The sequence below is a fragment of the Cibotium barometz genome, chromosome 37 (genome assembly GCF_041138505.1).
Source record: "Cibotium barometz isolate CiBa-2024 chromosome 37, ASM4113850v1, whole genome shotgun sequence".
Taxonomy (NCBI): Eukaryota; Viridiplantae; Streptophyta; class Polypodiopsida; order Cyatheales; family Cibotiaceae; genus Cibotium; species Cibotium barometz.
The window spans coordinates 15,319,232-15,345,559 of NC_141082.1; the positions used below are offsets into that span (position 1 = coordinate 15,319,232).

The 26,328-nt window shown below is 48.0% G+C and overlaps 1 protein-coding gene across 5 annotated transcripts in view; it reads right to left on the bottom strand.

Annotated features, from left to right (window-relative positions):
• Positions 1-21,675, bottom strand: part of SDG38 (SET domain protein 38) — a 42,354-nt gene extending 20,679 nt beyond the window's left edge. For 4 of the 5 annotated variants that reach the window (XM_086776626.1, XM_086776628.1, XM_086776627.1 and 1 more), the window contains exons 1-4: positions 21,565-21,675; positions 21,355-21,488; positions 20,813-20,971; positions 20,635-20,690 (exon numbers count right to left, since the gene is read on the bottom strand). In XM_086776626.1, the coding sequence (XP_086632752.1) occupies positions 20,635-20,690; positions 20,813-20,971; positions 21,355-21,488; positions 21,565-21,667 (452 nt within the window). In that variant the 5' untranslated portion in view covers positions 21,668-21,675. Of the gene's footprint in view, positions 1-20,634; positions 20,691-20,812; positions 20,972-21,354 lie in introns of all 5 variants that reach the window. The other variant, XM_086776629.1, reaches the window with a different exon arrangement.
• Between the last annotated feature and the right edge of the window lie 4,653 nt (positions 21,676-26,328).

Consider the following 26,328-nt stretch of genomic DNA (forward strand, 5'->3'; position numbering starts at 1 on the left):
CTTTCCAGGTGCAAATGGGATCTTTGGTGATCTTTTCAGTGATCCACCGATGAGCAGCGGTCCCCTTCAAGAACATGCTAGCATGGCGTACTTTAGACTTCTCAGTGAAGTCTTCATCGCTAAAAGCAATGTCAAACTGTGCCACAAATGCTAACACTTTGGAAGCATCATGCTCTCCATGAAAAACATCAAACTTAACGGACTTGTCACCTGCTTTAAATTCCTTGAGCTTTCTGGCATGAGACTCATGGTCCTCTCTTTTTCTTTTCTCTTTATCCAACGGGACAACCCTATCTGCATAGGCTCCATGGGCCATCATGGAAGTTTCATGAAGCACGGTGGCATGTGCTCCACAAACCTGAGAATCAGATGCATGTGACTTTCCTGCATAAGGCAATGTCTCTCCATAAGACAACTCAGTAGGCAAAGCTCTTCTAGTGGCAGACCTGTCACCCCTTCCATGGGATACATGTCTTGAATGCATGTGACCATCATGCCCTCCATGAGCACTAGCATACATATAACTGTCAGCCTTTGTGCCTTGTGGAGAAGATGCATGACGAGAGGTGACTGTCACCTCTTCCTTTTGCATAAATGACCTCAACCTTTGAGATGCGGGATCTCCATGCTTCGAACAAGGTGGATTTCTGAATTTCAGCTCTCCATCTTCCCCCTCTTTGATGTCACCTTTGCGGAGGAGGTAGGAAAGTGCCAACTCTCTTGGCTTCTTGCCCACTTCCCGTGCCATGGATTCAAAAGTCACATCTACCATTGCATCAGCTTTCCTTGCTTCAATGGCACTTTGCACATGGGAATCTTCATGCAAAAATTTCAGCTCTTGCTCTTGTGCCTGCAAAAGCTTTCTCATATGCTCCAATTCAGCCCTCATTGCATCAGGCTCTTCTTCTTGCATGACTATTTTTCCTCGAGACAGTTGTCCCCTTGAATCACTATCATTTACCCTCTCAAGGGGCTTGTGCCTTCCTTGTCAAGCATCAGAACCACGCGAGGCACTTGATGGGCCCCTCGAATTAGGCACTTCCAAAGGGTTGCCTTGGCTGTCCATTGTGTTAAGTGTGCTAGAAGCGGGGTGTCCAATACACAGGTTCGTTTCCCCACTAAGAGGAGGGAAATAACCGTGCTTTGATACCAATGAAACCGATCTCGTCAAGTGGGAATAGACTCCGTTGGACACCCACACGCGTAATAGCACAACTTAAATATCACAATTTGAATGGACAACTTAATAACAACTGAAAATTAAAATGAAATGAAATGTTGATCAATGGACACCCTATAGAAGAGGCGCAGTCGCCTGGGAGGGAAAGGTGCAGCCACCTGCAAGGGGAGGAGGCGCAGCCGCCTTTGGAGAGGAGAAGGTGCAGCCGCCAACTGAAGAGCACAGAAGCCGCCTGTGGGTAGCGCAGCCGCCTGCAAGGTAGAGGGAGCAACCGCCTGCAAGGGAGGAGGAGGAGGCGCAGCCGCCTTTGAAAAGGAGAAGCGCAGCCTGCTGTGGAAAGCACACCCGACTACTGTGCAGAGTGCAGTCTGCTGTGGAGAGGAGAAGCACAGCATCCTGCAAAGTGGGTGTGCAACCGCCTGAGAGCAAACGAAGAGGAGATGATGGCCGGCTGCTGTTTTCAAGCGGGTGGGGTGGTCGCTCTTTTGTAGGAGTTGGAGAGAGAGCACACGACCCACAGCTGGCCGGCTCCCCTAGCTTGCATTGGGGCGGACAGTTTCAAGGTGGGGTGTGGGTAGGTGGCCATGCACCCACCCCCACACATGAAGGGTTAAGAGTGGGGTTTCCCTCCCCACCTTGGCCCATACGTGGGTGCCCGCTTTTAAATGAATGTGAACTTACAACCTTATAAAAATAAAGGTTAGAAAGAAAGCTCTTAAACAAACAAGTGCAATACACTTACCACATGTTCGCACGCAACAAAACTCGTCAGAAGACAGAGCAAACTTCACGACTCACTAGCAGGCGTCCCCGCTCAGTAAGGCACGTCAAACAAGCAAACACAAAAATACAAGTCATGCGAAAACAGTTCAAAACATGCAAAACATGAATGCATGTGCAAATAGTATCATGGACATATCTCCCGTTCATGGAACAAGTACAAAAACATCTGTCGGGCACAAAAATGGCACGACAGAAAACATCAATCCCGGTCTTCCTATGGAGTGACAGTCCCATAGGTAAGACACAGATCCAGGCACGAGCCTCCCTATGGAGTGACAGTCCCATAGGCAAGACACGGCACAAATACTGGCTCTTCCATGGCGTGACAATCCCATGGATAGAACACAGTCCAGGTCATACACGGGTGGCACCAGTCTGGCTCCCGTCCATACGACACCATCCTGCTAACACACGGGTGGCACCAGTCTGGCTCCCGTCCATACGACACCATCCTGCTAACACACGGGTGGCACCAGTTTGGCCCCTTCACATACTGGCCCCTTCACATGAGACACCGGCCTGGCCTCAAGTGAACGAGACACAATCTGGAGATGGACCAAATGGTCGGCCAATTGGTGACATATGTAGTACTTGATTAAGTGGAGGGGAAGGTCTGAGAGGGAGGCTACATGGGCATCTATGAGGAATCTCAAAGCCTGGTTCCCCGGCTTCATTCCTAAGGACATCAATGGTCCTGAAGGGAGGAAGTATGTTACGTCTAGGACAAGTGCCAACTAGTGCAGGGTTAGGTTGGAGGCCGGACATGATGGGGAGAAACAGCAATTAGGGTTTAGAGTAGAGTTCATTCATGGGAGACATACACAGAGAAGCAAGGGAGAGAGAGAGTTGTGGGGATAAGTCAACTCATGAAAAGCATGAGTGTGTGACTCCCCTATCACACATGTATATTGCACTAGTACACATAGTGCACTTAGTACATTAAAAGTACTAAGTGTACTATGTACTATAACTTATGGGCTTGTACACACTATAAGGGTGGGCATAACGCCTTTACCCCAACAACCTCCCACTTAAAGGCAAAGTGCCCTTAAGTAAAGGAAAAGAAAAATCAGCATGTACATGATAATATACAAGGCCATATCAAGGCTGAAAATGGCCTCATCCAATGCCCATCAAGTGTCTGCAATGAGCAAACCGCTCCGGAGGCAAACTCTTCGTCAACAGATCAGCCGGGTTGTCATCCGTATGAATCTTAACAAGCTGAATTTGCTTGTTCTCTATCACCTCTCTGATGAAGTGATACTTCACATCCACATGCTTCGTCTTTGCATGAAAGACAGGGTTCTTTGCCAACTGGATGGCACTCTGACTGTCACAATGCAACAATGGAATATCCCCTGTATAGCCCAAATCAACCACTAACCGAGATAGCCATAATGCCTCCTTGCAAGCCTCTGTGGCTGCAATATACTCGGCCTCTGTAGTAGATAAGGCTGTGCACTTCTGCATCCTGGATATCCATGACACAGCACCTCCTGTGAATGTAAATACATAACCAGTAGTAGACTTCCGGTTATCTGGATGACCGGCATAATCCGAATCCGTGTAACCATGCACTAATGCATCCTGTTTGCCAAAGCAAATGCACAAATCCTGTGTGCCCTTCAGGTATCTCATGACACCTTTCACTGCTTCCCAATGCTTCTTGCCAGGGTTGGCCATGTATCTAGAAACCACTCCCACTGCAAATGCAATGTCCGGCCTAGTAGCAACCATGGCATACATGAGACTACCACAAGCTGAAGCATACGGAATCTTGGCCATATCAGCCCTGTCTCTATCTGACTGCGGGCTGTCCATAGCACTGAGTTTCACATATGGAGGCAAAGGAGTACTAGCTTTCTTCCCCCCGTCCATATTGAACCTCTGCAAGACTTTGCCAATGTATTCCTTCTGAGACAAATACAACACATGCTGATTTCTGTCCCGAAGTATCCGCATACCCAAAATGTGATTTGCATCACCCAAATCCTTCATATCAAAGGTTTCATGCAGCCTCTTCTTCAAAGCATCCATCTCTTTACGAGATTTCCCGGCAATCAACATATCATCAACATACAAAATGAGAATCAATAGACTGCCATCCAAAGCTTTCTTGGTGTACAAGCAGTGATCTATGTCACTTCTCCTGAATTTCTGTGATTTCATGAATGTATCAAATTTATGATACCATTCTCTTGGTGCCTGTTTGAGCCCATAAAGACTCTTTTTCAGCTTGCATACAAGCTTTTCCTTCCCACTTATTGCATAACCTTCTGGCTGCTGCATATATATCTCCTCATGGAGATCACCGTGAAGAAAAGCAGTCTTCACATCCATCTGAATCAAGTCCAGATCATCATGCGCAACCAAAGCCAACACAGCTCTAAGTGTGGTCATTTTGACCACTGGAGAGAAGATCTCATCAAAGTCCACACCATATTCCTGCTTGAAGCCCTTAGCCACTAACCTGGCTTTGTATCATGGCTTTGCATCTGGTGCAACTTTGAGCCTGTATACCCACTTGCATGGCAAAACCTTCTTGCCTGCAGGCAAAGGCACCAACTTCCAAGTTCCATTTTTGTGCAGAGAATCCATCTCTGACTTCATGGCACGCTCCCATAGAGCTTTGTCTGCCCTCTGTAAAGCCTCTTTATAACATGAGGGCTCTCCACAGTCAGTAAGCATCAAATAGTCAACCCCTGGAACAAACCTGTCAGGGACTCTGGAGGGTCTAGTGGACCTCCGTACCCAATGACCATCATTTGCAGGTTGCTGTCCAGCCTGCATATCACCCATTGGTGGCTCCTGTTCCATGCCATAAGGCTGAAATATCATGCCCGGTATCTCCTCCAACTGTGGTATATCCATAGGGATATCTTCTGCCATCTCTGGCTGTCCATTTGGACCATTTTCAGCACCATTTAAGGGCTGGTTTTCCTGCTGTAATGGCTGATTTACAGCCCTTTGTTGTTGTCCATGATGTCCATCATCATCAAAGATGACTCTGCTAGGCTCCTGTTGCCTTGCAGGCTCCTTATACATGCATGTTTCATCAAAAATGACATCATTGCTGCGTATGATCTTTCTATTCATGGGATCCCAAAGTCTATACCCCATTTCACCTCTGTCACCATATCCTAGGAATATGCATTTATGAGACTTAGGATCAAGTTTGGTGCGCATTTCCCTGCGTATGTGCACGTACGCAACGCAACCAAACACTCTCAAGTGCTTGTATGACGGAGGCTTCCCTGTCCATACTTCTTCTGGCACTTTCCCACCAAGCCTCGTGTTAGGTGACCTGTTTATAAGGTGAACGGCTGTCATAACAGCTTCAGCCCAAAAACCATGAGGTAATGCAGCATGTGACAACATAGAACGGACCTTCTCCTGTATGGTCCTGTTCATCCTCTCTGCTGTCCCGTTTTGTGGAGGATCATAAGGAGTAGAGAGCTCCCTCTTGATGCCTTTAGCATCACAAAAGTCCTGAAACTGTTTGGACGTATACTCTCCACCATTGTCGGAACGCAGAGCCTTCAGTGTTTTGCCAGTTTGATTCTCAACATGAGCAACAAACTTCTGAAACACCGAGAATGTATCACTCTTCAAACGAAGAGGATAAACCCACACCTTGCGTGTGGCATCATCAATAAAAGACACAAAATATTTTGCCCCTCCCAAAGAAAGCTGAGGCATCTCACATACATCTGTATGCACAAGCTCTAACTGAGCATCTTTTTGTCCAAGAGCTTTCTTGTGGGGGCACTGTAGTTGCCTACCATATATACAATGCTCACAAAACTGAAAACTTGAAAACTTTAGAGAAGGCAAGTAACCCAAACGAGACAATTGCTCCATTCCTTTGACACTCATGTGTCCCAACCGGCTATGCCACATAGAAATTTCCGGCAGCTCGGTTGCATTTACATTAGCATGGTGACAAACACCTGCATGCATAAAGTAAAGAGTGTCCACTTTAGAGCCTCTGGCAACAACCAGTGAGCCCTTACTAATCTTCCACTTTCCACTACCAAATGTGGTAACATAATCAGCATCATCAAGCTGTCCAGTAGAAAGCAGATTCTTCTTGATCTCAGGCACATGCCTGACATCATGGAGCATAAGCTGTGAGCCATCTGAAAATACAAGCCTCACATCACCTCTGCCAAGAATTTTGCATGCATGGTTATCACCCAAATAAACCACTCCTTCATTGCCAGCAGTGTACCTGACAAACAAGTCTCTGCAACCTGTGACATGAAAGGAGGCACCTGAATCAATGATCCATGAGTGCATACCATGACCACCTGTAAGAAGTGAATGGGCATCAAGTGAAGAAGTAAATAGGACCTCATCCTCACTGCCACCTGCATGTGACACATTGATTTCTTCGATCTTGACTCCACTTTTGCCCTTTGGCTTTACATCTTTGGCTTCATCCTTCTCTTTGTCTTTGCCTTTTCCCTTTTCCTTTTGATCATTTTTCCATTTGTAGCATTGCTTTTTAATGTGTCCCTTCTTGCCACAATAATGGCATTCCAAATCCTTTTTGGAGCGAGACTTGCTCCTTCCCCTTTCTTGGCTTTTCCCCCTTTGCTGGGATCTCCCACGTGCATTCATTGCATTGGACTTGCCAACAGAGTTGTTTTTCCTGTTCATCTCTTCTTGAAGAAGAGCACCCTCAACATCTGCATATGACAGCATAGCATTCGAATTGCTAGTGGCTGTCCTGAATGTGTCCCAACTCTCTGGCAAAGTGCATAACAAAAAAGTGGCTTTGAACTCATCGTCCATTGCCAACTTTTGATTGATGACCTGGCTGACAATACCATTAAACTCATTTAAATGGGCTGTCATAGACGCCCCTTCCTTCATCTGAAGACCTATGAGTTTCTTCAACCAATACACTTTGCTTGAGGCACTTTGTTGGGCATACAAGTCCTGCAATCTCTGCCACATTCCCCAAGCTGTCTTCTCTTCACGAATGCTGAAAAGTAATGAGTCTGACACAGACAACATGATAGTAGATCTTGCCAGCTCATCCATATCTTCCCACTCTTCAGCTGTAAGAGAAGCGGGCATGACACCCCTTTCTTTGATAGGCTTGTGCTGCTTTTTCTGGAGCAACACATTGTAACACTGGGTTTGCCAAATATCATAATTATGCGAGCCTTCAAGCTTCTTGATGTGAAGCAATGAAGAGCTCTCACCTGTGGTTGCCATAGCAAAATGCAACCTGTCAATGCCTGACTCCCTGCAAATGTGCAAACACTGCACCCAAGATGTGCAAACACTGCACCCAAAGCACACAAAGTGCTCACAAATGTTCTCCCAAGCTTTATCTCCCACTGCGGAAGCAAGAATGCAACTTTTCTCCCACTTTATGTGATGAAAACACCAAAATCTTGTTGCTGCAGATTTTGGACAGCACCTTGAATGTGCTCTTTTGCCCTTCCAAAGTACTGTACAGCAGTACTAAGTGCTCACCAATGATGTACCAAACCTGTATCGGCAATTTCAGCAGCTGAAATTGAATCTTTTGGTCACTCAAAATAGTGTACAGCCATGCCAAAACATGTACAAATCTGTACCAAATCTGTACCAGCAGGTACAGTAGCAATAAATGCTCTCCTGGCTGTCCAAATGAGTGAAAATCAGACTTTTACAGTCCTGTATACTGCATACAACAGTTCCGAACAGAAATTGGGCAAAAGCCCCTTGACTGCAAGCTGATTTCTGAGGATTCAAGGCATAAATGTCTTGCCTGCTGCTTTGCCAAGCTCAACAAGCATACAAACTTGAAAAGCCCCTTGATTTGAGATCAATTCCTGATCATACATGGTACATTGACGCACTTGAAGGCATCCAGAGTGTTCACGATGCTTCCCCCTGGCCACATATACATCAAATACATGAAAGCCCCTTGATTTACAGGCACATTGAGTGCTTGTAAGGCATCAACACATTATCCACAGCATCAAATGCGATTGCCTGCATGCAAATCAACCAAATCGGCACAAAAGCCCCTTGATTTGCACTGCAATTTGCTGCAATTGCTGCGATTTTGCCCAAATGTGCGATTTTTTACATCATACAGCATGTATGAGTGCTTAATTGCACAATTACATCAAAAGCCCCAAATTTCGACATCCAATTTCCTGCAAATTGATCCTGATTTGACCAATTTCCTGCAAATTTATCCTGATTGTGACCAATGTCACCCAATTTTGCCAATTTTGCTCAAAAAATGAGCAATTGGGCACCTGTACCTGCTCAATTGATTAAATTGATAAGAAATTCGCAAAAAATTAGAGGCAAATACCTCTGAAATTTCTGATTTTTTCTGATTTGCAGGTTGATTTTTGTTGATTGCAGATGCTGTTGCAGGAGATTTGATGCTGTTGCAGAAAAGGGAGGGAGGCTTCTTGATTATCCGTGGTGTGATCCATCCTGGAAAGCCCAACTCCAGGCCAGTCCACTATAAAAATGCGCCACCTTGATCCGTCGAGGCTCAACAGATTTTGAACAGCAGAACGCCACACCTCTCCTGCGAGTCTTGTCTTCTGCGTGTCTGTGCGGAAGCTAAACTAGAGACTCTGCAGCCATGCCGCCCAAGTTGGATCCCTCGCAGGTCGTGGAGGTGTTCGTGCGTGTTACAGGGGGCGAGGTGGGAGCGGCCTCTTCTCTGGCCCCATTTCGCCGTCGCTGACTCCCTTACGGCTTCGCCCGTTGCCTTCGCTTCACGCTTACACAGCCTGTGTTCGCCCGACTACGCTCCGCCTGCTTTGGCTGCTGCCTTCGCTCGCTTTTGGACCAGCCGACGCTACACGCCTGAATCTAACGCTCGCCACCTTGTGTTCGCTCCACGTTGACGCATGAAAGCCTTCGTTGGCTGCGAACGCTCAACGCTCGCCCTGGCGCCTTCTTCGCTCCACGCTGAAGTGGTTAATACGCCTTGTACTGCTGCCTTCGCCAAGCGCTGACTTCGCTTAGCTTCGCCTAGCCTTGTGCCACGTGCTCGCCCAGCCTGAAGTCGACAGTCCTGTATTCGACTTCTTCTCCTCTGTTCTCTTGCAAGCTTCTGGCTGCCTGCTGCGACTCTGATAGGCTCACACAGAAGAAAAACGACCAGCAGCTCACACAGAGGCAGGAAGAGGGAAGAGGGAGGGAAGACCTTGCTCTGATACCAGTTGATGGGGCTGAATACGACCAGAAATCAGCAAGGAGAAGAGGGAGGGACCACTAGGCTCTGATACCAGTTGATGGGGAGAAACATCAATTAGGGTTTAGAGTAGAGTTCATTCATGGGAGACATACACAGAGAAGCAAGGGAGAGAGAGAGTTGTGGGGATAAGTCAACTCATGAAAAGCATGAGTGTGTGACTCCCCTATCACACATGTATATTGCACTAGTACACATAGTGCACTTAGTACATTAAAAGTACTAAGTGTACTATGTACTATAACTTATGGGCTTGTACACACTATAAGGGTGGGCATAACGCCTTTACCCCAACAGGACACAAGCCCTAGTGGGAGATGTCCCTAACGTGGGAAGAGGTTTATCAGTGGAGCCATACTTATAAGTAATTATAGGATTAAAATCTTATAAAAGCATTGGGGCTAATTGGCCTATATAAGTGAAATCCAGGGCTCATAGGTTATTACGATCGTTTGGTCTGACATCGTTGACCATGGCCATCGGGGATGTTCACCGTGACAACACCTGTAAGGTGTGGCCTGGTGGTATGGGATGCTAGGTCTTAATGCGCCAAAGCTTCTCCAAGGATGTAGCTAAGATATCCAACTTGGGGAAGAGTCCGGAGGACTCTATGGCTGGGAGGTGAGACTCGCTCTTACGTGGTTTCTAGTCAGAAAATTCCAGGGCTAGGTCTAGGGAGACCTTACAGGAGGGGGAGGAGGCATATCACTAGTTCGCATCCTTGTTTCCATACTACTTTATGCTGATGACATTATGCATATTACAAATTATCCATAGGCTCTCCAAGGGCTAGGACTTTTGTGCATAGCTAGATCTCACAGTAAACCTTGGGAAAACCAAGGTTATGGTCTTCCAACACATCCCCCCTCAACTGAGTTTCACCTACATGGGCAGAGGTTGCACACTCATATGTGTACTTGGGAGTCACTTTTACCTTACTGGTCTTCTCGATGAGCCATGCTGCAGAGGCTAGACTGATGTGAGGATATGCTTCTCTCGCTCTCATGGAGAGAGAATGCTTCTAGGCCCATTTCCAGGAGTCGAGGACCAAGATGTGGCTATATGACACAAGCGGCCAAACGTCTAAAGATGAGAGACCTCAGGTCATGATGCTCTCCCATATGATACACAACAAACCATCGGTCCCACATGATATTATCCTAGGAGAGTTTGCTGCAGCACCCATGGGAGTAGAGGAACTCTTCCAGATAGTCACATACATTCACAAGATCAGTGTCGTGGCCCCTTGGAGACTCCCAAGGCTCGCCCTACAGTCCTCCCAACAACTAGAAGCAGATGGGCATGAGTCATGGTATAGCCGAGTATGCATTTGAGGATGCACATGATTCACGAGACAGGGACTCAAGATGAATCGCCTCTCACCACTCCAATATGACCGGGACACCCCCCCGCCCCCCCATTCATCAGGCTGTCTTAGGATGACGGGAAACGAGTGATCAGATATGATTTATTGGGACTACACATACAGGATAACAAGGATCACAACACATGAGCCACTCTCACACAAACGACAATAACAGATGGATACTTTCATCAGGATTACAAAGGATGGTTTCATATTGAGGGCCAAGTATCTTGACATGTACATGTCACATGCCATGCGGATTGCAATGGGTCAATTGTGGGTGTCATCGTACTACCTAAGGATAGAGACATGGAGAGCCATGCAAATACCTCATGAGGAGAGGATATGCACTATATGCCAGAGGGAGGTCAAGTAAGAGGAGCACTTCATATGCAAGTGCACCGTATATTATGAGATGTGAGGGAGGTTCCACTAACTCTTCAGAAAGGGGTTTGAACCCTTATCCACAATCATGGATTATCCAGATCAACAGTGCCTAGGCCTCTTCCTGCTAGAGCTTCATCACCACAGAGACTCACTGACTAGAGTCGAGACCTTGTGGGAGACATCCACCCTGTCCCTAGGCTACCATCACTCAGTTCTTCTGACCACGAGAGGACGCCACACCAACCCTAGAAGACATATCCACAACCTCATCAAGCCACACACTCAAGTGCCCGACCACCTGCTAGACCCCACTCTGGTGTGACTCTGGATTAGGCCATGGCACTACAACGAGCCCGACGTCCAAGACTCCCTGGAACTCGCCAGCAACGCAAACATTAGCCCCAGCTTGAGGAGATCTCGAAGAGGCACAGAGCCATGTTCCCACGCCCAGTGGATCTGCAGTGCCTTCTACCGGCTACCCCCATGCTTGATATCCTTGATCCTCCTAGCAGGGGCTTAGCTCCATAAGTTATACGATGATGATGATCCCATTTTGTATCATATGGCTGGGATTCGACATTCCCAACTCATAGCTCTAGGCTTTGTCTTTTTTTGTACCATGATGAGATTACATGGACACTATTGTATCATTTTGGTCTCATAGACCCATTGGGTCTTTTGAAGACATTTAACTCTCTCTCTCTCTCTCTCTCTCTCTCTCTCTCTCTCTCTGCCACACACTTGTTGCCCCCGTGGATTGTATCTGTATTTATGAGGATGTATTGCATTTTACAATCGAGTCTAGGTGTAGCACATAGGGCTGTCTTTGACAATTTTGACAGTGATAGCTCAATTTTAGTTTAGTTCTTATTTCATTTTCAGTTTGTTATTCCATGATTCAGTTACTCATGGATTCATTGTAGCTTTTGGTCTCATGGACCCTTGCGGTCTTTTGCAAACATTAATATATCTTTCTTTCTCTCCAGATCCCAACTTCTAGCCCGTCTACAAGAGCTCCATTTTCCATCTGCGATGATGTGGTGATGGGTCGGATCTGGGTGCCAAGGGGCTTCTTAGGCAAGATTCGCGGCACCTTTGATATCTGAAAAGGGGGCTGTCCACACTGTTCAGACTGTTTACTCTCTTCCAAACAGGGCTTTCTGCTCTCTTCCACACTGTTCAGGCTGTACATTGACAAGATCTCAGATTTTGTTGACAGATTAGGAGGCAAAGGATTTGCAGACACACTTAGATGCTTTACAAATTTTCTTGACGTGAGCGATCGATCTTCTCAAAATTAATCTTGGTTTCCCATCCCAACAAGTTGCATTCAGACAGTGTTTCGCATATGGAGGTGATGCAGTTGAGCTAGTAACATCATGCATCTACCTTGGAGTGACCTTCACTGGCCCTATCATCAGGCCTGCTTGGCGAGGGGGTATACCACATTGGCCCAGTTGGAGAGGCAGTGCTTCACCCCCCTTTTCAGACAGCTTGAACATCTCTCACATCAGGAGGTCGACAGTATCATCCACCTTGACCTGACTCGGCTTCACACATACCGGACATGGTTATCCCCACCAGCACTCTCCATAAAACTCCTTTTGTAGAATGCATTTCCTACCAGTCACTAAGGATGGGTTCATAACTTCATTGAGAGAGCTGTCACCTCCACCAACATGTGTCTCGTGTCGTGAGGATTGCCATTGGTCAGTTGAGGGTATCCTCTCATTGCCTTTGGATTGAGCCAAGGAGGGCAGAGGGTCCTCCATGGGAGCAGCGCATTTGCAGATTATGAACATCTAAGGGGATGGAGACACAGAAGCACTACCTACGCAGATGCCCAGTCTACTATGAGATATGAGGGTTCTCTTGCCTCTTCAGGGAGGTTCTCTTGCCTCATCAGGGAGGGTTTTGACACAGTTGATGCACTACAGAGACCAGAGATGCCTCGGCCTTTTCTTGCTAGAGATCCGCTGCTGCTGAGAGACTCTGCTGAGGTTGCAGACAGGAGTGTAGGTCCAGCATGACACCACCCAGATAGCTATTACTAACTTCTTCAGCTCCCACCCAATGACAGTTCGCAGTACAAGGGTAAAGCCAGCTCATGGAAGCCCCCCTCGACCCCGATGGGAGAAAACCTCTGCACCCAACAAGCACTAGCCACCTGCACACATGGAATCCTCTCTCTCTCACACACACACACATTCTTCAGAGATCTAGACACACTCAGACCCTGATATCCGGGCCCTAATCCCATCAGCTCCACACCAGGGACATACTCCAGCGCCTTAGATCAGTACCACCATGAGAGGTCGCCATTAATGCTACTTACTCGGTCCTCGATGAGGATACTACATGATGGGATGTGTTACTTTCATCATTCATTGTACAAGCAGGGCACACATAGGGCTGAAGCTCCCGCCCCCGCTCCCTGCTCGCGTTGCACTGCGCCCATCGCCTTCCCTGCCTGCTCGCCCCCTCGTTTCCTCCTCGCTTCCTCCTTCCCCGCCTTCCCTGCATTACCCGCCGCCTGCATTGCCCGCCGCCTTCATTGACCCCCGCCGCCTTTCGTTTAGCCCCCCGTCTGCATTCGCTGCTGCGCCCCCCCCTTCCGCCTGCCTTCGCTGCTGCCCATAGCTCTGCTCGCCGCCTTCCTCTCCCTTACGCCCCCCCCCCCCCCCCCCCCCCCCCCCCCCCCCCGTCTTCGCGCCCTCCTCCTCTCTGCAGCGACTCTTTCCCCCCCCTCCGCTAGTTCGCTTTTTCCTCCCATCCCTCTTGCGCGCAGCCCATGCCCTCCCCCCCCCCTTTTTTTAGGCTTTATCTCTTTCGCCTTCTCTCCCCCCCCTCCCTCCTTTTCTTGCTTCCGCCCCCTGGGGGTTTTGATTTCATTTTTCGCTCCGTATTCCGCCTCTCTGTGTGCAACTCGGTTCCAGCAGGTTCCTGCCTTCGCCGCAGCTTCAGACTCTGATGGAGGCTCCTCCCGCCCCGCCTCAGAGGGACTCATCCGCAGCCCCCTCGCCCGCCCCTGAGGTCACCCCCATCAGGCTTTCTCTTTCACCGGAAGAGGAAGCGAGCCTCACCACAGAGGTGGAACGCCTCCAGGCTCATTCCACCATCTGCCGTATAGTCGGCACTCGCCCCAGCAGAGGGGCGATCAGGGATCTTCTTCAGGCCCGCCTTCTTGCAGATGTGGGCAAGATCCTGGATGTACAACTTCTGGGCCGGGGACATTATCAGATCGAGTTCGAGGCCGCCCAGAGCGTTGCCAAGGTCCTTGCCATGAGTCCCCTTGACATCAGGGGTGCTCAGGCTTTCTTCAGACCTTGGCAGCATGGATTTGACCCAGCAGCCGGCGGAGCAGGGAGAGCGCCTCTTCCATGTTACAGTTTGTTTCCCTGGTCTCCGCCGGGAGTATCTTCCGCTCCTCTCCAGGCTCGGAGCATTGGTGGGCTCGGTACTAGAGACGGGCCCCTCAGCGGCTTCAGTGGTGGCCAGAGCAGCTGGGCTACCTTCGGTCAGAGTGTTGGTGTCTGACATCTCCTCCCTTCCTAAGGTCATTCAGTTACCTAGGATAGGGGGGGGGGGGGTGGATAGATCAAAGAGTGGAGTTCTCGGGGCTCCCGAACCAGTGCTTCATTTGCAGGCAGGTCGGTCATCTGGCCAAGGCCTGCCCTCGCAGGAGACCTCGACCCTCACCACAGCAGAGCAGGCTACTGATGGCCCGCCCACAGATTCGGCTCGGCAGGCTGCCTCCGGGACACCTGCTCAGGCCACAGAGACCTCGGAGTGGCAGCCTGGACAGGGGCGCCGCCGAGGGAGACAGCCACAGCAGCACGCCCAGAGACCGCTGCAGCAGCAGCCACAGTCTCAGCCTCACTGGGTTCCCGTGAGGAACAGCTTTGCTCCCCTTCAGGAGGAGATCCCTGCAGCGACCGAGGACCAGGAGATGCCAGCTCCCCCTCCTTCACCCCCCCCACCCTCGTCCCCTCCCACCGCCTCGCTTCCACCATCGCCTCCTCCCGCCCCCGCTCCGGTTTCGGCAGCGGCTCCCTCTCCACCTCCCTCGCCTCCCCCTCCTCCCCCTCCGCCCGCCTCACCTTCCCGGGAGGCCCTGGCAGTTCCCTGGCGTTCACCTGCAGTCCGCAGAGCGCTGAGCACTGACCTCACTCGAGCATCACAGAGGAGACCTATGCCGATTAGGGCCTCACGGATTTCATCTATCCGCTGAGTCGCCTTGGCATTAGACAGCGCTCGGAGGCCTTTGATTATACCTTCACACGGCTTTTTGGAGCAGAGGGCCCCCATGAGCCAGCACCCATTCGAGTTCATGTAGTGATACCTCCGGCCCGCGGGGAGGAGGCACTAGACTCAGCAGTGGCCTTCTCGTTCCCTCTATGTGGACCTTGTGACCGGGAGTGTACTCTAGAGCTCGCTCTCAGCACTTTGAAGACTCAGGCAGTTGAGTTTTCTCACCACATGAGCGATCTGGAGGTGACAGATGTGATAGGCCGACTTTGGGAGTTGGCTCATTTTTTCTTGGATCCCGGGAGTGTGGATACCTCAGGGATTCGGCATTTGGTCGTGCGCATAGTGGCAAACTTGGCACGCGACCCTGGATATGTGAGTATACACGAGGTTTCTCTGTCAGAGCAGGAGGCAGTCGCCATGGGCCACAACCACTGGCGCCTGATCCGGGATTCTTGCAGTACACCGGGTGGGCAGATTCGCAGTCGTTCGGATGGGGACTACTCTCCATCCAAGCCGCTTGCGAAGGCCCGCCGTACGGCTGAGACAGCATCCACGCATCCATGAGGATCATCTCATGGAATGTACAGGGCCTTGGCGGAGCACACTTTATACGTTATCGAGGTTGCTTGAGGCAGGAGCTTCAGAGGTGCCTGGTTGGTGGCAGCATTGACATTTTGATGATGCAGGAGCACCACTTGGGTGAGAGCAGGATCCGGAGATATGGTTCGGTGATGCCTGGTAGATGGGACACTTTTTGGTCTACAGGGTTTGGTCCTTTGGGTGGACAGGGAGGAGTATGCATGGTTATTGCAGATGTATGGCGGCAGGCCATTGTGGATGAGGGATCATTGTGCCTGGTGGAGCACAGTATGTCATTCTGAGGATGCATGATGAGCTATTGGGTGTGCTCAACATCTATGCGCCCAATCATGCTAGTGCCAGAGCAGAGTTCTGGACTCAGGTTACAGATGCATTGCCAGAGGCCGCACATTGGTGTGTTGGGGGAGACTTCAACATGCTTGAGGACCCGGCAGATAGGGTGGGAGGCAGTCATGTTACAGTGCACGGCACGGAGCTTGCAGCTTGGGACCGGTTTTGCATGTCACTGAGGATCACTGATGCATGGCAGCATGGGGCTTTCTCCCGGTCTCAGGACAGTCTTAGTTTCTCTCGGTCGGATCGCCGGCAGGGAGGGACTAATCTATCAACTGGGAGGGTGGTGGTGGCAAATCAGGTGCTGTTAACGACCATGTGGTACATTACATCTTGCTGGATTTTCTCGAGCTCTTGCATCAGCCAGGTACAGAGGCTGATCAGGAACTTTCTGTGGTCTGGGCGGGACGGTCAGCCAGCTCGGGCAAAGGTTGCATGGGCAGTTATCACACTTCCGCTGGCTCAGGACGGTTTGGGCATTATAGATCCAGTCGATCAGAGCAGAGCCTTATTGGGGAAGCTTATTGTTCGGGGGTTGCTTCCAGGCGCTGAGCCGTGGAAAGAGCTCCTCTTGCAGCGACTGCAGGCTCGGGCGCCCCTGCTGCAGGGGGTACTTGGGCACCAGAGATTCGATGGATCTTCATAGAGATGAGGAGGACAGGCCTCAGTAGAGGATGGGAGGACAGATTTGCTTTGAGTATCCTGAGAGCTTGGGAGCTGCTGAGACCGGGGCTCTCTCAGCGGCCTCCTTCTTGTGTTGAGGAGCGGGCCAGGCAGCCGCTCATATGGAGCCCAGCGGTTCGCACGGAGCAGGGTCATATGCTGGGTTCTCGGCCTCGTCTAGCCTGGGGACCTTTAGCGGCAGGCCCAGCTCGTAGTTTTGGAGACTGGCAGGCTTTCTGCAGTCTACCAGAGGAGATCCAGGTGGAGAGGCTGAGTCATTTCAGAGGGGGGTTGATTATGAGGGATGATATACAGGAGGCACTCACAAAGGAGTGGTTCACGCCTCTCGAGCCAGTGGCCCCACGGTGGATGGGAGCCTTTACACAGTTGGAGATCCTGATTGCTGTCAGAGCTAGCACTGAGGATGGCAGATGCCTCTACTATGAGATTCAGGATGAGGGCAGACTCCAGAGAGTGGAGGTGGAGTCGCCTTTGGTTGCAGAGTGCACCTTTCAGAGGATTCGGGTAGTGGCTGCCGCTTCTCGGAAGTGGCATATTGACCCCGACCCTGCTGATGTGCTCCCGGATTGGCGCATATGGGCATATGCAGCGCGCCCCTTGGCCCGGCTACAGTGGGACCCCGGGGAGTACGAGTGGCATGATCCTTATGCATCCCTTGAGGCCACAGAGATCACCTTTTTCCAGTATACTGTTCGACTGGGACGGCATAATTTGACGGCGAGGAGGACGGTTTCTCCAACGGCAGCGGGGCATTGGCGATTGCAGGGACTCTCACAGGAGTTCCTGGAGGATTTCTGGGCTCGGCTCTGGGCTAGTCGGCAGGCCCGCAGGATCTCGGCTTTTCAATGGTTGGTCGCCCACAGGGGCTCAGCAGTTGGCACTTGGCTTGTTTACAGCGGTCTTCCGGCGGCCTGCGTCCGATGCGGCCACCCTATGGAGACACAGAGACATTGCCTTTGGGACTGCCCTCAGGCACAGCAGATTTGGCTGCGGATGCTACGTATTCTGGCCCCCCTCTCTCCAGAGGGTATGTTTACGTGGGGTGCCGCTGCTTGGTCGACTTCGTCAGGGCCTGCTATGGGCTATGAGATGGAGCAGGACAATCAGGCCATCAGATTTATTAGGGGCCAGCCTCGCCTGGTTCCGGCACCGGATTTCTCGTCCGCCAGCTGGACACGGGAGAGGGATTTACGATGGGAGCTCCTCAGCAGCCTCACCATCTGGTTCACCTGGAGGGCCCGGTGCTTTACGGCCTTTGAGGGGAGATTGGAGCCACCAACAGAGACTGTACGGGGGATTTGGCAGGAGTTGATCCACACCCTGCGAGGACAGTACGACCGCATCCGGGGAGACTCGGATGAGGCGATCTTACGGCGCCAGGCCTTTCACACCACTTGGCGCTGTGGCCCTTTCTACACCTTACACACGGGATCCCCCCGTTGGCACTACAGGCCACCTGTTTGGCTCTTCCCCCCCCCTATTGTATGATTTAGCCGCTCAGTTCTTTGTACTGATGCTTGTATTTTGCAGCACCTAGGGAGAGTCTCCCGGGCTGCCATGATGTATTCGCTGCTCTTCTCTCTCTTAGGAGCAGGAGAGATCTTTTGTAGCCCTACGGGCGTTTTTATATAACTAATGAAAGGATCTTTTCTCGAAAAAAAAAAAAAGCAGGGCTCACATAGTACATGGACCCTGTTTTTGGGATACTTAGCTTTTTTACTTCCATGTTTTGGAATCTCTCTCTCTCTCTCTCTCTCTCTCTCTCTCTCTCTCTCTCTCTCTACGCTACGGAGATGCCTACCTAGAGAAACAATGTAGCCAAACACCCACACATGAAAGTAGTAACCTTGACCCCCTGGAGTCACCCTGGACCACGCTCATAAGGTACAGCACCCTGGACAACCACATGAGCCTGGTCCTCAGCAGCCCTTGTAAAATGTAGCAAAATTATGCGTAGATGAAAGGACTTGTCACACAAAGTCTCACACCGCCTTCTGTATCCTGAGTTTCATGAGTCTTTAGCAATCCACTTTCTCGCTTCAAACTTTGAGAGAGAGAGAGAGAGAGAGAGAGATATGTACACAATATCGGGTCCCAATTACCCTCTGAAGGGCCCCCTCCTATTGCTAGCAGTATTTGCTTTATTTCTTTGAAAAGGATGAATGCAAGACTGACTTTGACGTGAGGATGAACCCGAACCATAGTTGTTACGAGGCACGTCTCTAACAATTTGAGGCGTTCGAGACGTACGACTGCCTGATTGAGGCGTCCACAAAAATAAAATAAAATAAAATAAAATTATTATTATTTTTTGCTGGTTTGAGTCTTGAGACGGGAGCTTTAAGGGCCCAAGGCAGCCCCTCTCACACACACTCTCTCTCCCTCATTCTCTCCCTCCCTCCCTTAAGCCTTTCTCAAGACCAAAAGTTCAAAGTTCAAAGTTCAAAGTTCAAACTTCAAACTTCAAACACACTAGGATGATGATGTTTTTTATACCCACATTTGGAGCTCTCTCTATATTCTACCGGTTCATTTCATTTTACTTTGTACCCTTGAATCTTGATGATGTATCCAGATGATGAGGATAGACTATTTTGGTCTCATAGGTCATTTTGGCCTTTTGCAGACGTTTAATACAGCTTTCTTTCTTTTACACACACACACTCTCTCTCCCTCTCTCATACACACCCCCTCTCATACATACACACTCTAGTCTCTCTCTCTCTCTCTCAACTTTCACTATATATATTATATCTATCTATCATATATATACATACATACATACATACATACATACATATATATATATATATATATATATATATATCACAGACGCCTCTAACACTCCTCAACGTCTCTAAAAAATACGAGTCTTTCGAGGCGCGTACCAAACGCCTCTAACAACCTTGACCCGAACGCAAGACCTTCGGAAGACCAAAAGATGGGCTACCTGCACACTGTTGTAGAAGCACCAAAGATGACCAATCTCGATGCCAATGCACTCTTCCAAGGGGCTGTAGGAGGGCTGCAAACTGTAGCTGAGAAAGGGGCTGTTTGGGGACTGTTCTAGGGCTGAAGATGCAAGCAAATGATGGCTGTGTATGCAGGCTGAGGATGATGCGTTTTCTGCAAGAGAAGGGTTGAGGGATGAAGCTGCGTTTTCTGCAAGAGAGGAGCAGAGAGGGGATGCACTTCTGCCTGGATGATGATCAATGCTTTGAGCAGCCAGAAGCTTGGAATGAAAAACTGCTGTTTTGCCAAATCAAATCTAGTCATTCATGGAGGCACGATCCCACCAACTACAGTCAAGGAATTCTAGTGTGCAACTAACCACAGCCGTTGACAAAGATGGTATCCTTGCACAAGTACATGCTTTGTGTCCCACTTCTAGCTCTAGAGAAGAGGAGGCTCTTATTGCAAAGACTCTTTATTTTAGAGGCCACTTCTTATAGCGAAGGAGTTGCCGTCAACCACCAAATGAAGTACTCTTGAAATTGACAATACTCTTTGCCTCCCCCACTAGTGCTGCCATCCTCCAATCTAGAAACTAGCCACTCATCACTAGAGGGGGCCTTGCCCACCCAACTGCCTTCAGTATTTCCAGTTGCTCACGAAACATTTCTGTAATCAACTGTTGTATGGGACCTCCTTGCTTGGACATTAAACTGAATGCCTTGGGGAGGACCATCCATAAACTGCTCGACCTATTCCTTACAGCATATATGCAAATGCGTTGACAAAAACCATTGACTAATAATGATAGATGTAAAATGGCCTTATATGACAATCAAACATCCATGAGACAACTGCAGAAGATAGTTGCACCTGCAGAATCGATGAAAGGCTTCCCAGCTTGCTTTCTTCTCAATGGCATAAAAGGCCTGCAGAAATACAAAAAACGTCACGAGCATCTTCTTTATTCCATGAAATAGGCATTACATATACACATACATAAGGACAATGGGAATGGCAATAGCACTTGCATTGACGAAAGCAATTTTACCTTTGCTGAATCTGCACACTTTCGGCAGCAAAACCTTGGTTGCAGCCTATCATGGTCAGTGCTGAGATCCAACACATGATGTTGAGCATTGTCTGAGATTCCTGTTGCATCCTTTGAAGGAAAGCCGTGAACTAACCCCTTTAAGCAAAAATAACAAACCTGCAAAATCAGTTGCAAATTCAAGTGGCTTAACCACGAAATTTATACACACACCAGATGGAATGATGCGATTTGGATTTGAAAAGTGATATGAGAGTGTGCGGATCGCAATTTCTAGGTCTCCAGATGGGCATCAGAAAGCAGTGGGCAAGCATAAAAGAGGTATGGGACTCTATGAGGGGGACAAAAGCTTCTTATCAAGTTTGAGAAGACAGATTGAGGAAGAGGTCAGGTAAGAAGTTAGTTGTCCAAACCTGTCTACGGCATGCCACTAGGGCAGATTCGAACTCAGTACCTCCACTCTGACAGGCATGGACGCTACAGCCGGACTATTGCGCAGAAGGCATTTTAAGAAACCTAATGTGAATGTGAAGTTTGCGTACCTTTGTGAGATTTTGCAGAGAGGGGTGGGCGACGAGAGGCTCTGCGGTGTGGATGGCTTCGCCCATGCCGATGTCGCGCGTGGCAAACACTCCTCTGCCTGCGTCGGAGGTGAAGCCCACGCGGATGGGAGGCCCTGAGGCGACCCAGGCAAGAGATAAACCACCCAGAAAAGCATACTGTAAGCTACAGCGTTTTCAGAGCTCGCTCACCTGAGCCCGTGGTGAAAGAACGAGCGAGGGCAAAAAGAGGGCGCTTCATCATTCCACAACAACGCTCACGCAGCAGCATTATAAACGATGGAATGTGACACATGCTTCTTCTTTTTTTTTGTGGAATCATAAGTATATTAGATTTACAAGATGACTATCCAAAGTAGATAGTCCCAAAGTACATCAACTGAAGATGTCAATATAGGACAAATATAGGTCAACCTGTATGCAATCGAAGAAAGATTGATGCAGGGAGTACCTAAAAAAAGAAAATGCAGAAAAAATCGCATCACCGAAAACTGCGCCTATGACACATGCACATAGAACACATGCGTACGCACATAAAAAACATGCACCTTCAACATGGCATATGTATGTACATATGTGCGCATACATACAGAGGGCAAAAAGAGGGTGCTTCATCATTCCACAACAACGCTCACGCAGCAGCATTATAAACGATCGAATGTGACGCCGGTGGCTTGGTGTTGTTGACCAATGTCTACACACGTGTATGCACCTATGACACATGCACATAGAACACATGCGCACGCACATAAAAAACATGCACCTTCACATAGAATACGCATCATGTACATGGCATATGTATGCACACATGTGCGCATGCATACGTAGACGTATGCACGCACATTTTCATGCATAACGAGTGATGCATGTGCACATGCCTTTTTTGAGGTCTTACACATGCATACAAAGAGTTGCCACATTATAGATGTATCAAATGTTTTACTCTATATTAGACAAAAATGAGAATCTTTTAAGCTGAGAAAAACAGTTTGTTACATCTGCCACCCATTTGAGTCCAAAATGCCTAATTAGCATGAAATGCAAACTCACACAGCTTCTTAGACTGCTGATTGTTTGCTTGAACAAACAAGCTCTTGGTGCTGAATGCACAAGAGTGGTTGAGGAATATGCTTGATGTTGCTTGGGCCTCCATTCTTGTCGAACTATAGGTGAAGTTGTTTGGGTTGAAGTCGGTGGTGAGGTTTTCTTCACATCGTTCGATTTGGGCAACCATATGATGGAATTACCATCATAGTATCCTTGGTGTGCTTTGTGTTGAGGCTTTCTTCTTTGCGCAAGCTTAGGGGACTTTGTGATGCGCTTGGGGATCGAAGCTTTGGTATTTCTTTGGTAGTACCCTTGTGCTTGCACAGCAGTGTTTTTGGTACCCACACTTGTTGCATTACACTTGTTGCATTGGTGGAGTTCTTTTGAGGAACTTGCATAGGCTTTTGTGGACGTTGTTGTGGAGTACTCTTCTTTTTCCTTAGCTTTCGACGAGTGCTTTGAGGAAGAGGTTTTGACTATCAAGGCACCCAAATTTGATTGGCACCTTCATAGTAGCCTTGAGCTACAAGTAACTTCTTCTGCACCCACATTTTGATGCTATTAAGATATCGTGATTGTGGGAGTTTTGGTGAAGTTTTCTTTAGGGTTGATGTGGAAGGTTTGGGGCCTTCCTTGACTTTGGCTGGTGCTGAGAGTGTGGGTTTGAGACTCATGGGCATTGTTGATAATGATGAGATTAGAGTCTCTTGTGGAGTGGATGTCGATGACGAGGCCTTTGAGCATGTGGTTATCTCCTTTGATGAGATTTGTCGATGAAGATGCATAGGATTCGGGGCCTTTCCTATGAGTTCCTTGTTAGAGATAGATTGTTGGGCTATGGGAACTTCTTCAGGAATAGCTGCTGATTGCGAGGTTTTGGCATTGAACTTTGTAGGTGAGGATGGGGTTGAAGGAGTAGAGTCTTTATCGGAGTTGGTTGTTGACGCAGATGGCAGGTCATTGTGTAGAGGGGCTTTTGTGAAAGAGGCTTGTATCCTTTTGCGTTCAGCATCATAGATATCCATTAAAGTTGGATCCTCTTCCTGGAAGTATGGTATTGCCTACTTTTTATCATTGACCATCATGAGGACTCTATCGCTAGCAAAGCACAGTGGTGCTTGGGCAGCAACAGTCCATTTATGCCCCAAGATTAAATCTAACACATACTCAACCACAAAAAACTTGCAAGTGAGGGGGCTAGTTTCAATATACATTGTATGTTCAAAGTACCTCAAACATCGCATGTTCTCCCAATAGCAATTATACATTGCTTTCAGGAGTGTTCAAGGTGACTGCTTGTATGGATTCATCAACGACATCATACTCAAGGGAATCTAGGGTAACATGGAATGTAAATTCCATATCATCGATTGTTTGAGTAGTGTATCTAAAGGAACCTGAAACTTCAATGTTTTGTCCATTGGCTCCTCTTACAAGACTATTGCTTGTAGGGATGAGTTTAGGTTGTCCCAATGACACCCAAGTGTCTATTGTACGATGTTATGACTAGCTCGAGGGCTAATCAATACGCGTTTGCGTTGAACATCATTGTATGTAGGGAAATCCAACCATACCATGATAGAATCTTCCAAAGGAACCATGGGTGTTTCGGTTATTGTTTTAGCTTTAGATCCTGTGTCTGTTTCATATTCCCATTCACTTTCATCCTCTATTTGGGTCTCAGCTTTTTCAAGAGTATCCAATGTGTACACTGGCACACTTGGCCCTCTGACAATTCTTAATGAGGGCTGTTTTGGAAACTTGCGAATCCTCACAATCCTATTTTATGGAGTTTGTTATGTCCTTGTATAACTCAAGATGAGCCATTAAAGGTGCAAGTGCTGATGTGATGTTGACTTTATCACCATGAGAGAAGAGCATTCCTCCGAATGAGGTTTTGAGAGAGACTCTTTTAATCTTGTAAGGGAATTATCGAATTCCTCATGTGCTTTCTCAAGCCTATAGTTCGTACAGTCTGTTTTAAATGACTCTTCTGTAGAGAGTATGTCTTCCTCTTGAAAGGGAAAGCGGTACTCCTCTAGGCTTTGTATCTTGGTTGTTGTTTTAGGTTTGGCATTATGAGATTCAATCACAATCGGTCACCCTGTAAGACATTCAACCAAGCTAAGTATGCTCTCCTGAGTTTTGCATTCTGCATACGTCATGTGATCATTATTATCCATTTGGGGTGGTTGGGTGGGTTCTAGTTTCTTGATTGGTCTATGTGGTACACTGAGCGAAGATTAAGAACTTGTTTCATCCTCACTTAGTGATATTCTAGAACTTGTTTCATTTTCTGACTTTCTTTGGTTTGTCAATTTTTCATTATGTTTACCCATCCGACGAGATCGAATTTTCTTTTGGGCTTTTGTATGCTGTGTCGTACATATGGGTGTTGAGGTTTGTGTGGTGGTCTTTGATGTGGATGCTTCTGCATCATCCTGTATAGCTTTTGGCTCTTTCGTGTTTATGTCCTCTTTTAGGTTTATGTCCTTTACAGACTCCTTTTCCTTGTCTTTTAATTCGACCTTGGTTTCGACAGTTTGTTGTCCTTTGCTTTTTCGTGGTTTTAGAAGGTTTTGTTTTCTCTTTTGGTGGGTTCTAAAATTTACTTTTAAAAATGCTAAAAATTAAAATAAGAAAGAAAAAATAACAACAATTAACTAGAGATTGCTTGATACCAGTGTTAAAACCCTAAGATCTCTCTTGTTAATAACCATGCATGAACCAAGCATAAACTCATCCACCCAACCACCCCCGAGCCCAAGAGTGCACACATAAATACAATGAAGTACCACATACCTTACCTTGGTGTCCCATACCACCAAGAGATATGACATCATTCTAGCAGCACATAGCTCTAGTGTGAAATGGCATGAGAGTAGATACAATCCTCTACACAAGAGGACATCCCTTGAGTGTGCCCCATGCCCCTATTATATAGGAGGGCCCTCAAGTGACTCTTGACTCTTCATTTCCCATGTGTGACCCTTGGATGTCTGACCCTAACATCAACCCTTAAGGTTAGCCCTAACCCATGCTCCACTAGAGCTTGTTCCCATGCTAGCCTCCTAGTATATGCACATATAATGTGCACATAACAATATTATTGAGCTTGAAGGGTGCTTCTGCTTCTAGCTTTATCTTTTGTTCTAATCTGGCTTTTATGGGGCTGCATTGTTAAATAGGCAATATCAAGCTATGTAAGTGGTTATGATTGGGTGTCGATCAGTAGTGTATATGTCCATGGAATCCTATAGACATATTGACCCTTGGAAGACTAGTATTATGATGTACGTGTCCATCAAGTGCATGCCTAACCAATTTTAGACACCTTGCTAGGCAGTGGCTTTGGTGCATAAGCTCTAAGATTTCAGCAGTGGGCTGTTTAGCTTAAGACGGCCTCTTTGTCAGCATCTCTCGCTCAAAGGATGAAGAGGAGGGTGTTGAGGGGCTTCCAACTTCTTTTTACTTTAGCACTACCACCTCTAATCTTAATTTTCCAATACATTCATTTTTCGCATATCCCAATGAGCTTTCATGCTTGCATTTATACTGTCAAGAGACCTTTGCATATTTTCTAACTGAATATTTAGCCGTGCTACTATAGTACCCTAGGCCTTGTTCATCTCTATGTTGATCTTTTTGTTGGTCTCCTTCTTTTGTTTGAGATACACATTAAGGTGATGACTTTTTGAGTTTCTGCACAAGCATGCCTACTATTGGGTATAAGAGTTCATGAGTTGTTCTCCAACAAATCCTTTGAGCCTTAAATGTGATGATTCTCCCTTTCCATCTTGCTTATTATCATTTGGGCTTCCACATTGGCCCTATCCAAGTGGCTTTATAAGGTGTCAACTTTTTGTGTTTCTACAATAGAAGCATGGCCTATTGTTGGGTACAAGAATT